Source organism: Oncorhynchus clarkii, chromosome 14 (genome assembly GCF_045791955.1).
Source record: "Oncorhynchus clarkii lewisi isolate Uvic-CL-2024 chromosome 14, UVic_Ocla_1.0, whole genome shotgun sequence".
Taxonomy (NCBI): Eukaryota; Metazoa; Chordata; class Actinopteri; order Salmoniformes; family Salmonidae; genus Oncorhynchus; species Oncorhynchus clarkii.
The window spans coordinates 7,568,005-7,581,457 of record NC_092160.1 but is presented as its reverse complement, the minus strand read 5'-3'; the positions used below and the strand labels follow the sequence as shown (position 1 = coordinate 7,581,457).

The window sequence follows — 13,453 nt, the reverse complement described above, 5'->3', positions numbered from 1 at the left end:
CCTGCTGCATCTCAATAGTCCAAAGTTGGTTGCTCCCTTTCCCTTGTTCCTTTCCTTCATCGGCTCAGATGTGAAAGAACTGGACAGGTGTAAGTAACTGGCCAGTAGGCTTTGCTTAGTTCCACCTATCCTGTTTTTACAGTTCAGTGCAGATTTAGGAAACGGAAGATTCTTTACAAATGCAGGGATGGCCAAAAACCAGCTGGGAACTTAGTAAAGCAGGGATCTCATGGTGAGAGACAACATTTAAGAGGTAATAGAAGACGGTGAGGTAGAGAACCATGGTGGACGCCCTAATCTCCCAAAGGGGCCAAGAGGATTTAATACAGTAAATCAAGATTACATTTATTGTGATGCAACCATGTTGAAGTCTCATGGTAGTTCCCTGATAGAATTGTGTGTTGGGATGGTGGTGGAGGGTTGTTTGTGTGGTGGATGAAGGGGGTTAGGTGTTGGCCTATATTCGTGGGTTGAGAGAAAGAATAAGAAAATGATACTACTGCTTTGCAGAAGCCTACTGTTATTTTCCACAATGCTTTCAGATCAGTGGTCAGGAATATAAGTAGAGTAAGAAATGCAGGTTTTGTAAGCTAATAGGGCCATACAAGACCCACATGTTAATATTGTGTCTATATATTTCCAAAAACGGAAACATGGCCACCCAAAGGAAACCTGGCGAGAAACCCCAAAATGGTAGAAGATCAGCAGTGGCCGCACTCTCTTGTGGAAGACTTATCTTCCACATAGTTAAGTAAATATTGTCAATTTATGATGATGAAGGGGTTGTGTACCTGTGTATCGGTGGAGGCTGCTGAGGGGAGGATGGCTCGTAATAATGGCTGGAACAGAGCGAATGGAATGGCATCAAACACATGGAAACCATGTCACCTAAAACCCTCACAAACTTCTACAGATGCACAATTGAGAGCATCCTGTCGGGCTGTATCACGGCCTGGTATGGCAACTGCACCGCCCACAACCGCAGGGCTCACCAGAGGGTGGTGTGGTCTGCACAACGCATCACCGGGGGAAAACTACCTGCCCTCCAGGACACCTACAGCACCCGATGTCACAGGAAGACAAAAAAGATAATCAAGGACAACAACCACCCGAGCCACTGTCTGTTCACCTCGCTACCATCCAGAAGGTGAGGTCAGTACAGGTGCATCAATGCTGGGACCAAGAGATTGAAAAATAGCTTCTATCTCAAGGCCATCAGACTGTTAAACAGCAATCACTAACTCTGAGAGGATGCTGTCTACATACAAACTTGATGTCATTGGCCACTCTAACAAATGGATCACTAGTCACTTTATTAATTCCACTTTAATAATGTTTGCATATCTTGCACTACTCATCCCAGATGTATGTACATTCCTTTACTTATATGTGTGTGTATCAGGTAGTAGTTGAGGAATTGTTAGATTACTTGTTAGATATTGCTGCAATGCCGGGAACTAGAAGCGCAAGCATTTCACCATACTTGCAATAACATCTGCTATCCATGTGCATGTGACCAATCAAATTTGATTTGATGTATTCAATACCATTCCGCTCCAGCCATTACCACGAGCCCGTCCTCCCCAATTAAGGTGCCACCAACCTCCTGTGCTGTGTATAGATGCTTTATGACACAGTAGACAGGTTTCTGTATGCAGGTTTACTGACTTGAGAAAGACTGCTGCACACAGAGCTGAAATAAATAAAAGAAATCATTTTATAATAATAATATCAACAATTATAGTAACAATCATAAAAAGATCGCTTATTTAGTTTTTTTTGGTCATCTTTATATAACTTTTAATAAATTGTTCCCTTTATATTTTGTGTATAAGACTTTGGTGTTCCACTGAATGTCCTGGTAGCAGCATTCTGTATCCATGGTATCGCACAGGAGCGTCATCCCCTGGGTCGTTTCTATAGCAACGCATACATGAAGAGAAGGCACCCTTCCCCCACGCGCCCGTCATCACCCTCTGATCCTATAAGAAGAGGGCATTCTGTCCTGGCAGTGGGAATTGGGGAGGTGTCATGGCGCTGGTCTCCAGTTGTCTTTGGTGGTCATTAGATTTGGTTTGTTTTTTGGTTCAGCTCGGTTTGTACATTCCAGTTCTTAAAGCTTCCGTCACTTCAGTTAGTTGCCTGGGGAGGTTGCCTTAGGGATAATTTAGGCCTCTAGTCCCTTTCTAGATTCCTCCCCCCAAATGGTCTTTGGTGCCCTTACACTCACATACTGTACATACATTCACATTCATTCACCCCAAGTCTCACAGATTCTTCTCACCCAAGGGGGGTGAGACAGAGAGAAGTGCGTCAAAGCAGTCCATCCATTTCTCCACAGTGCCATTCTGTCTAGTCCCGTACTGTGGCTTGATCACCACTCCACTGACTTCCTGTGTTCCTCGCGCTGTTTGTCCACCGGTTGCTCCACAGTTTCTCTCATGACGCCACTGTCTCATAGACGTTCAGTCTGTCCACCTGTCTGTCTCTCCTGTCTCTGTCTTTTGGTCCATTAAGTGGGTATCATCCAGTGAGTCCTGGACAGCGTCAGATAGCTGAACTGGTCCAAGCCTGTGAGTAAGGTTGGGGCTATCACGGTGTAGCTAGCTTAGCTACATTTTAGCCCTCAGAAAGAGTTTAAACCCGCAGTTTCGAGAACACACTGAACTCATTCTTGTTTAGCAGAGCAATAGTGTTAACCTTAAAGCATGGCTGCTTGATAAAACAGCAAAGTTACCCTTTTTTTGTTTGTCCGTTCTAAACTAGTGATTAACTGGCCAGTGACAGTGCAATAGCACCATTATGTTCAAGCTTGGAGGTTGGAGGGAAACGAGGTCTACACAAGTTGGAAAGCCTGGTCATCAGTTTAGCTAGCTTTCAGGGGCCTTGTCATAGTTTCTGGGCCTGGCAGGGGAGTGGGCCAGGTTGATGGGCTAGTTGTGATAGCAGGGCTACAAGCTAGTGGCCTTCAGTCAATGGACAGAGATCGTGGAGCCTGGGGCAGTGACGGCTTAGCAGGGCCAAGTGTCAAGTTAGTGGATGTACTGTGGCACTAGCACAGTTAGGAAACCTACCAATCAGGGTCCCGAGGAGGGTACATGTTATCCCAGTAGCGGGAAGCGTTAGGTGGGGTCAGGAGTCTGGGTGTATCACTGGCCCACTATCGATCAGCTTCAGGTTAGCCAATTAGCATGTATTAATGTCCAGAGGAAGGGTCAATGTTATCCCATTATCGATTAGCTTCAGGTTAGCCAATTAGCATGTATTAAAGTCCAGAGGAAGGGTCAATGTTATCCCGTTAGCGATTACTGAATAAGCAGGTACAGGTGGCAATGGGCAGTGGATGGAGGGTAGCCATTAGCTGCTAGCGGGGCCCGGTTGCACGGACCCTCTTGCTCCTCTTGTTGACCGTTGTGAAGCGGAAGGGAGTGGTTTCAGGGTACTCTCCAGGCGGGAAGCGCTTCATGAAGTGGACGTCCTGCTGGTTGGGCAGCGTGTGGGGGCCGCGGCGAGGTCGCCCCCGCTTGGTGAATCCAACGTACCAGCCTGCGTAGCGTGATGACATCAATGCGGTGTAGTGGTTCTCTAGAACCTTCTCCACGAACACGCAGTCTTCACTTTTATTACTGGCCTTCTGAGAGAACAGAGACACGAACACACACACACACACACACACGGAGAGAGAGAGACATGAGGGGGGAAGAGGCAGATCAGCAATCCAGGTGAACACATTCAATCTGAACAAAAATCAAGGAATGCTCAGGAATGCTTCCAAACAGCACTTTTTTTGGCATATTGTTGTGATTCATGCCATAAGCCTAATGAAACTGTAATTGTTTGAGAACATGAGAAAACAGAAGAGGTCTCACCTTTCCCACCAGCTTGCCGCGGCGGTTCATGCACAGGTAGAAGTTGGTTTCTTTGCCACGGATTCTCACCTGGCTACCAAAGGTGTCGGCCTCCACTACAAGCTGGGCTTGTGAAGGGACAGACAGAGGGACAGACAGACGTTAGAGCCACAGACAGGTAGAGCACCAAAAACAAAAGGGAGAGAAAATAAGGGAGGAGGAGGGGGGACGCAACTTGACAGAGCGACAGATTATAGCCTGGGTTTGAACTGACAGATCAATCCCAGGCAGATGGCGAAGCGAGGACAGGCAGACATTTGGGTGAGTAGATGGTTAGTTGTCAAAGAAGCCTGTTCAGAGATGGTCTTGGGAGACTGGTCATTACAAGTGGGGCTCATAAAAAAAAGACACAGAAAGACATGAGAACAGCCGACACAGAGCGAGGCTACAAAAGAAGAAGAAGTCTAGCAAACACTGCAGGGGGGATTGTTGTTTTAAGTGTGTGTGTGTGTGTGTGTTCATCATGCCATTGTGAAGCTCATTCAGTGTATATTAAAGTACAGCTCCCCTTCTCTTGTAATAACACTTGTCTTTAGAGAGAGCGCTTGTGCCTGTTTTTAAAAGAAATCCCTGAAATGGTTCCTACATGACCTTAGTCAACAAAGGGGTCACAAGAAATCAATACCCTTCTCTCTCCCTCTTCTTCCCTTAACTCTCCCCTCCTCTTTCTCTCTCCCACTCTACATGTTTGCACCTTCAACCCTCCTCTCTGTTCTCCCCCTCGTTCTCTGTTCTTTTTTCCTCTCACAATGCTTTACTGCCATTGCCTGATGGCGTTAACCACAGTCTTTCTTCTTTTGAGAACCACTTGTCAAGAACAGATCTGCTCCCGGAGCAGTAATAAGGCTGGCCTTGAAGTGGTATGTTTGTGAAGAGCACGGTTGTGAATGGGAGAGCTGGTAACATGAACCCCATTCATCTGCACAGAGGAATATGAACACCAGCGTTAACGTTGGGCTTTTTTTCCTGCATTGATCCTCTGCGGTTTGAGAATGGGTTAGGCATAATTACAGACAAAGAGAGAAAGGGGAAGGGGGAGGAGTGGGGGAGGGATGGACGAGGGAGGGAGGGAGGGGGAGGCAGCCTGCTGTTTTAAACCCAGAGAAGACAACGGGGAGGATGAAAAATCAATGGATAGATCGATGGAGGAGATGAGTTTCTACCACTGCCTAACACTCTACCTGGCAGGCCCCCCTCTCTCCTGCTTTCTTTCTCTTTCACTCTTTCTCTGTGTGTCTCTCTGGTGTATCATTGAGTCAGCAGTTGGTCGATGAGGTCTTTGTGCTCCGGAGACAAGCTCCACTGCCCACTGCCAAGGCTGGGAGGATTGAGGCGTGTGTGTGTGTGTGTACTTATGTGCCTGTCTGTGTGTGTGTGTCTTACCATATTTGTCTCCATCCTCTCCGCGGGCACTGATGCGTCTCCCCAGCACCTGGACGTGTTTGCCGCTGGTGCGGCTGTAGAGCTGGTAGACCCGGTGGTGCCGCCGGCTCATAGCGTCTCTCACCCGGGTCTGGTTCTCCACGTGCACGCTGAAGTTAACCCCATCCACGCCAAACACCTGCTGCACACACGGGACACACGGGTCACAATCAGCATACTGCATGCTCTCTCCTATCCCCCACTCCCTCCATCCTTGGGGGAAGGATACGTGGACACGATGAACGGCAACACTACGCAAAAATCTGAAGGTCCTAAATGCCTTTGTCAAGACGCGTTTACATACACACATATCCATACAAACATGTACTCACACACACGCGCATATCTAGCTTCTCACCTGCAATGGATTGCACATCACCAGCAACATCTGGATGCATCTGGAAAGAGAAAATAGGTTCAGTATATCTCCGATTCAAGGATTCCTCTCCTTCCATCCGTCTGATCCCTTCCACAACACTGAGACCTATCCTTGGGAAACCAGAGAGAGCTTCTGGCTGGACTGTGGGACTCTCCACTCCCTCAGATATGACATTTGACATGTTATCATTTAGCAGACCCTCTTATCCAGAGCACTCAAGTAGTGAATGCATACATTTTAATACTTTTTTTTGTGCTACAAGAGACAGACAGTCGCTGGTTCCCAAACTCTGTCACCCTGATGTCAGCAGAACCACCAGCCTTGACACTTGACCTATGAAGATGTGTCTATCAACAGACATTCTGTAGGTGTCTGACAACAGACATTCTGCAGTTGTCTATCAACAGACATTCTGTAGGTGTCTATCAACAGACATTCTGTAGGTGTCTGTCAACAGACATTCTGTAGGTGTCTGACAACAGACATTCTGCAGTTGTCTATCAACAGACATTCTGTAGGTGTCTATCAACAGACATTCTGTAGGTGTCTGACAACAGACATTCTGCAGTTGTCTATCAACAGACATTCTGTAGGTGTCTATCAACAGACATTCTGTAGGTGTCTGTCAACAGACATTCTGCAGTTGTCTATCAACAGACATTCTGTAGGTGTCTGTCAACAGACATTCTGCAGTTGTCTATCAACAGACATTCTGTAGGTGTCTATCAACAGACATTCTGTAGGTGTCTATCAACAGACATTCTGTAGGTGTCTATCAACAGACATTCTGTAGGTGTCTATCAACAGACATTCTGTAGGTGTCTGTCAACAGACATTCTGTAGGTGTCTGTCAACAGACATTCTGTAGGTGTCTGTCAACAGACATTCTGTAGGCGTCTGTCAACAGACATTCTGTAGGTGTCTGTCAACAGACATTCTGTAGGTGTCTGTCAACAGACATTCTGTAGGTGTCTGTCAACAGACATTCTGTAGGTGTATGTCAACAGACATTCCGTAGGTGTCTGTCAACAGATATTCTGTAGGTGTCTGTCAATAGACATTCTGTAGGTGGGATTAGTTACAGGATGGGGTGGTGTAGTTGGCATGGCGACATGCGAGACAGACAAACAGACAGACATCCAGGGTCAGTCGGGGACAACACCCAGAGCCTCCATGTTTTCCTCCAGCAGATGCTCCATCAGAGCAGCAGGGAAACACAGACAGGGAAACACTGACTGACACCTCTCCCACTCAACCACCTCTTGACCCCTACATGACTGTACTGTGCCATTGTGTAAGTAGCCATAATATCACTTGTGCGTGCGTGTGTGTGTGCACTGTGGAGAAGAGCATGCACTGTCCTCTATCTCTCTCTTTCTCTCTCTCACTCTCTCTCTGTGTGTTCTACACTACAGCATGGAGAGGCAAGCTTGTTGAGTGAAGGGTTGCCAAATGCAGTACAAACCTGTTTCTCTCTTCCTACCTGTTTCGCTCTCCTCTCCTACCTGTTTCTCTCTACTCTCCTACCTGTTTCTCTCTACTCTCCTACCGGTTTCTCTCCTACCTGTTTCTCTCTCCTCTCCTACCTGTTTCTCTCTACTCTCCTACCTGTTTCTCTCTACTCTCCTACCGGTTTCTCTCTCCTCTCCTACCTGTTTCTCTCCTACCTGTTTCTCTCTCCTCTCCTACCGGTTTCTCTCTCCTCTCCTACCTGTTTCTCTCTCCTCTCCTACCTGTTTCTCTCTCCTCTCCTACCTGTTTCTCTCCTACCTGTTTCTCTCTCCTCTCCTACCTGTTTCTCTCTCCTCTTCTACCTGTTTCTCTCCTACCTGTCTCTCTCCTCTTCTACCTGTTTCTCTCCTACCTGTTTCTCTCTCCTCTCCTACCGGTTTCTCTCTCCTCTCCTACCTGTTTCTCTCTCCTCTCCTACCTGTTTCTCTCTCCTCTTCTACCTGTTTCTCTCCTACCTGTTTCTCTTTCCTATCCTACCTGTTTCTCTCCTACCTGTTTCTCTCTCCTCTCCTACCTGTTTCTCTCTCCTCTTCTACCTGTTTCTCTCTCCTCTTCTACCTGTTTCTCTCCTACCTGTCTCTCTCCTCTCCTACCGGTTTCTCTCTCCTCTCCTACCTGTTTCTCTCTCCTCTCCTACCTGTTTCTCTCTCCTCTCCTACCTGTTTCTCTCTCCTCTTCTACCTGTTTCTCTCCTACCTGTTTCTCTCTCCTCTCCTACCTGTTTCTCTCCTACCTGTTTCTCTCTTCTCTCCTACCTGTTTCTCTCTCCTTTCCTACCTGTTTCTCTCTCCTCTTCTACCTGTTTCTCTCCTACCTGTCTCTCTTCTCTCCTGTTTTCTCTCTTCACCCTCACATATCCCTAGGTCTACCAGTCTCCCTCTTTCCCTTCCACTGTCCTCTCTCTCCCCCCCCCCCCCCTCTCTCTCCTGTCCCATGCTCAGTGTTTAGGGATGGAGGAGACTCCCCCACACACAGTCATGGCCTCACACACACGCAGATGTGGAGATGTGCGCTGGATGCGTGTATGTCGGGGGGGGGGGGGGGGGAGCAGGAAGCTGACAGCTGGACTGAAGAAAAGACTGATGCACTGCAGGGTGAGAGTGAGAGAGAGGTGTCTGTGTACGGGGAGAGATAGTGACAGGGTGGGGAGAAAGAGAGACTGTACTCCTCCTGTACAAGTATTGCGGCTGGAGAGAAACACGGGTGTCCCCATTTTTTGTGGTGTGAGAGACAGGAAGACAAGAACGTGAAAAAGAGAAAGGTCTTGCATCCATCCACTGATGCGTACTCATAGACATACATGTACCTCACTCTTGACTCACTCAACCCACATACCACAACCCACACCAACCCAAACACACAAGAAGCCAAACTCCTTCCTATGCAACATCACACGGGTGATCTTTCCCTTGGCTGGTGTATCAGCTCATAGGGGCTGCTAACAGATGCAGACACCAGGGGAACCAAAGCTGCATTCTGCCTGCGCAGCTGTAAAAGTGGCGGTGTCTTGTGCATTGTGAGGACTCTCAGCTGTTAAAACATCACTGCTGCGCTGCTGCCCGAGGACACGGAGAGAAAAGTGCTTCAGTTCTGGATTCTACCTCTCTCTTCCCGACCACAGACACTCACAGTATGCCAGTGAGGAAATGGCGAGCAGAGAAAGCGAAGACAGAAGAAATGGAGAAGAGAGGGAGAGTAGCAAAGATAGAGATGAAAAGGGACTGTAAGAGGGAGGTAATAGTTCTATAAGAGGGACCAATGGGGAAACCTGGTTGTGTGTTGGACCTGTGCCAAAACAAGCATCAAGCCGACATCATAAACCTGTGTCTCTGAAGTTCTCCCATGTTGAGTAGACGTTAAGGTAGAGTGGGCCTAAATACAGAGCGCCAGCGTGGAGCAATGGCTGAGGTAGTGGGCCTCACTGCTGAGAAATGGTTTGAGTGGTAGGCCTCAGTGCAGAGCAGTAGGCCTCAGAGAGGAGTTGTGGTTTGAAAAGCAGAGCGGTAAGTCTCAGTGGTGGTTAAAGCAGTAACAGGCCCCAGTGTGGAGCAGTGGTTAGAGTAGCAGCGGGTCCCAGCGTGCAGCAGTGTTTTCTAAAAGAATAGCACTGTAGGTCTCATTGTGGTGTTGTGGTCAGAGGTGAAATAGGCCCCAGTGGGGAGCAGTAGCTCCGAGTCTAGACCATTGAACCAATGCTTGAGTTTGTGTAGAGCAGCCATTAGCCGGGCGAGCTAATATGTTGATGATCATAGATGTAACGTTCGTGTGGAGCGGTAGTTAGTAGCCGTGGTCTCGGGGAGTGAGGGGGAAATAAAAAAAAGAGAGCCTGCATGGCAGAGAAGAAGACAACGTAGAAGAGGTGGTGGAGAGTTGAATCTTTCTCTTCATCTGACACTGTTAGGTTGTTATCCATTCATGAGAGAGAGAGAGAGAGAGAGAGAGAGAGAGAGAAATGATAACTATCTGGAGATGACTGCCATCTGGGAGAAGTACATTGGTCACAATGAAAGACAAATTAAATCCCTGGCTTCATTCTGTATCCTTTCACATAGCTGCAGTTGGCACGTATTTCACATGTTCAATGTAATATGGTTGCAGACTATGATCAAACGATAGTTTGTGATAGTGGTGGATTCAATGCAATATATTACTGTACTGTACATCATATAAACCTAGATCCAATTGAAATGGTCAACATCTACACCAGTAATAATCAGTTATAAACGTGTTTATGACAAGTCCTATGGGTGGCACAGCCCCAACCCTGACCCAGTGACCCCGACTAATTAGCCAATCACCTTCTTTGACATGTTTCTATGGTGACCGATGGGAAGAGATGAGACGTCGAATACCCAGGCCAGAGCATCCATGAACCATGCCCATCAAAAACTGCCGTGTCCACATTGTCAAAGACTAAACAACACACTGCAACAATCAAACAGAATGTGCTTCATATGGCAATAACATTCTTGATAAATGGTTAGAGGGACTTACAAGACAGCCAGCGTGGAGAGAAGGGACCGCATCGCTTCCCCCCTCCACTAGGGAACTTCGCCCAGAGTCAATCGCCTCGCTCGGTCAGAGCCGGTCCGACAGTCCGGAGAGTTCACTTGTGTTTTTATAATCCGCTGGACGGAGTGGAGGGTCAAAGAGTCAGCGGACACTCCCGTTGGCATCGGCGGCGTGGGTGTGAGGGCGCGGGCACGGCGGGTTGTGGGGCGGGGGGTGGCCGTGCCACTGTGACTGGAGGGCTACCTCTCTTGGCTGTCACGGTGGCCGGTGCAACGGGGAGGGGCGGGGCGCGGGGGGAGGTTAGGTCATCAAACAGTTGCGCGCCTCCGGGCTGGAGAGGAACAGGTGAAAGCAAGTTCACGACTCATAGAGGCTAAACTCCAATCGACTCACCTGCTACGTATCAATAATGCAACTAATGTCAGTCAAAATCACTCCAATGTGATTTAGTGACGATGTTTTCTCCCGGTAATCTTATGCGTAATCCACGTTCGTATTGGTGTTTTAGTGCGACAATAAAGTTTATACTAGGTCAATAACTTTATTCTGAGAGAAGTCCACATTAGAGACGAATTTGAAGAGAGGAGACGCAGAATGAGGGATGGTAAAGGAGGAGTGGTTGTCTGAACGCAGGCTGGAGCACGCCCAAGGTCTCTAGTCCCTGCGAGGCAATGCCAGGCGCTGCGGGAGGCGGGGTACCTGGACGGGCTGGAGGCGAGGGCGGCGTGAAGAAGGGGCCTCTGCGTGCGCCGGGTGCTGCAGGGCGGGCTCGGTCATGGCTGCGACCCCACGATGGGTCACGAAGTCTCTGGCCCCGGGGGCACCGAACAACAGTGTCTAGTAATGTGGATAAGAGCCCGTAGCGGTCCAGCTCAGATGGAGATGGAGAGAGTTGAATGAAAGGGAGGAGGGGAGGGAGATAGAGGTAGGGATGGAGGGAGGGAGGGGGGGTTGGAGAGGATGGGAACAGCTGTGACTGGGTGGCGGACCCAGCCACCCGCGACAGCACGGAAATGACAGGCGCTCTCTGCACCTGATTTCTCGGACTTCCCCGACCGTTTCAACCGCTGGTTGCCTGGCTGCGGTCCTCCCTGAGCTCCGGCACAATACCAGCCAAAACAGAGCGCGATGACATCACCTCAAAAATGTTTGAAGGAAAAAATGCAATCCGATCTTTTTAGTAATTTTTTAAACGTAGAAAGTTAGCACTTTTCCTGTAAAGGCACCAAAGTCTGGATGGCTCAGTTGGAACCGACCGTTGCAGTGCAGAAGACACAGGTCCACTTCTCCTGTTTGTAAAGAAATACAAGTGAATGCATGCGCTTCAACGACGTTTACCTAATCACATTGACAGATCACTCCAGAACCTGCACCGTCTCTCCCCTCTCTCTCGCTCTCTCTCACAACCTCCCTCTTTCATTCAGTGACGAGAGGAAAGCACAGGAGAAGATACAGAAAGAACACAGCTGCGTCTATTCTTCAGCTACAGCATGTATATAAAAAGCGTTCTCCTTCCGCAAAAAGCTCGTCTTTACGGTGGATGGGAGTGCTGTAAGGGAGAGGCGAGTCAGTCGGCAGGCACGAACCTCCAAGAAAAAAACAGAACAAGATTTTAACAGCCGTGGATCAATCCACCCCTCCCTCCCACCAGCCCCCCCCCCCCCCCCCCCCCCCCCCCCCCTCTCTCGCGTCTGCTCTCTATCTCTCCCCCGCTTCCCCTCTTTCTCTCCCCCCCCCTCTCTCTCTCTCTCTCTCTCTCACACACACACACTTATTGGATCAAAATGAGATTAGTCAGTCGCTATGTGATGCCGACCAACTACACCAAAGGCGAAACCGTGTTGGAAATGTCACTGGCTGCAACAAAGGAGGAAGGGGGAACAGGGCTTAGTTTTTACAAATCTCCACAAAACACGGGTTTATGTGGGTTTCTCTGCGCTTTTGGAACCTTTCACTAGTCATTGGGGAATAACAGGGGCGAGTCACTTTTGCCCTCCGATTACTTCTCACCTCAGTTAAAAAGAAACCCGACCACTGCCACCCCTCTGCCCCTGACCCATGGTGGGGAGTGTGGGCTGAGGCGAGACCGCCAGAGCGGGGTGGGGGGGCACGACTAGCAGAGCAGACCCTCCAAGTAAATAATTACCGCTTTGAAAAGTGATGTTTTGTGACTCTTCGTTTCATAACTTATAACTTAAACCTTGAGGGGAAAATGAAACAGAGAATGAGAGACAGTCCGCTTTTCAAGCGGGAGGGCGGTATGTAAGCATGGACTCGGATCCAAAACGAACATTTCTCAGGGATTTCGGCAGCAACGCCCGCTCTGCGCTCCCAACCCTCCCTCTCACCGCCACAGAACCGCAGACGGTCAGCCAAGCCAACACAACACTCATTCCATACCTTTCATTCACACACACACACACACACGCACGCGCACACGCACACGCACACAGGAGAGATTGGGTTCTCACTCGCTTGTGTGTGCTGGAAATGGGGGGGGGGGGCAGATATCTTGGCTTTTCAATGTTGCTCGCGTGTGTGCGCACACACACACACACACACACACACACACACACACACACACACAGGCTACGTGGCTTCATAGGGCTGGGTAGGGGTACTGTGGTTGACTGGCTTTAAGTCATGCTCAAAAGAAGAGCTCCTGGCCCTCCTCTCCTACTGGCCCTCTTCCCCTCCCTGCACCTGTGTCTGGGTGGATAGTTTGCTCCTCTGGCCTGCCTGGTGTCCAGCTAGCCAGGCCAGGGCAGGAGGGCACTTATTTTAAACCACCTGGTTGACCACAGCCCGCTGGACCACAGGTTCAAACAGACGCACACCGCTGCTGCAACCACACACCACAAAGGGAGCAAGAGTCATTACTCGTGGCATCCGTTTTCTCCAGCTTGCTCTTGGTCATTTGTGCCATATTAACATGCCCTTTATTAGACTGACCAGAGAGCTGCAGAAAGGCCTCGTCATGAGGAGTGACTTCAGGGAGTCTATTTCACTTTGAGCGCCTTTTGTGGGTGTCCAGCTTTGCAGTGGTGTAAGAAAGGCGGCACCTTGATGAATGAGGTTTTGATGTGCTGGCTGACAGCCATCGTGTAGTCAGCTTACCAACAGATGCATTTTTATTCCGAATGGGTGAAAGATAGGTCTAGAGCGAAATAGTCAACTGAAATATGAGACCAGATCGAAAAGTTCCTCAGGGCTTTCAGTT

At 49.0% G+C, this 13,453-nt stretch overlaps 1 protein-coding gene across 2 annotated transcripts; it reads right to left on the bottom strand.

Moving 5' to 3' along the window:
- Positions 1–1,773: 1,773 nt before the first annotated feature.
- Positions 1,774–10,282, bottom strand: LOC139365941 (fibroblast growth factor 18-like). Of its 2 annotated transcripts, none has more exons than XM_071102999.1 (5): positions 10,216–10,282; positions 5,689–5,728; positions 5,292–5,472; positions 3,870–3,976; positions 1,774–3,634 (listed from the first exon to the last, which is right to left on the bottom strand). In XM_071102999.1, the coding sequence occupies exons 1-5, from the start codon at positions 10,245–10,247 to the stop codon at positions 3,365–3,367; spliced, it is 630 nt and encodes a 209-aa protein (XP_070959100.1). In that variant the 5' UTR covers positions 10,248–10,282; the 3' UTR covers positions 1,774–3,364. The 2 variants fall into 2 exon arrangements, with proteins under 2 accessions (XP_070959100.1, XP_070959101.1); XM_071103000.1 differs by lacking the exon at positions 10,216–10,282 and adding an exon at positions 10,020–10,083.
- Between the last annotated feature and the right edge of the window lie 3,171 nt (positions 10,283–13,453).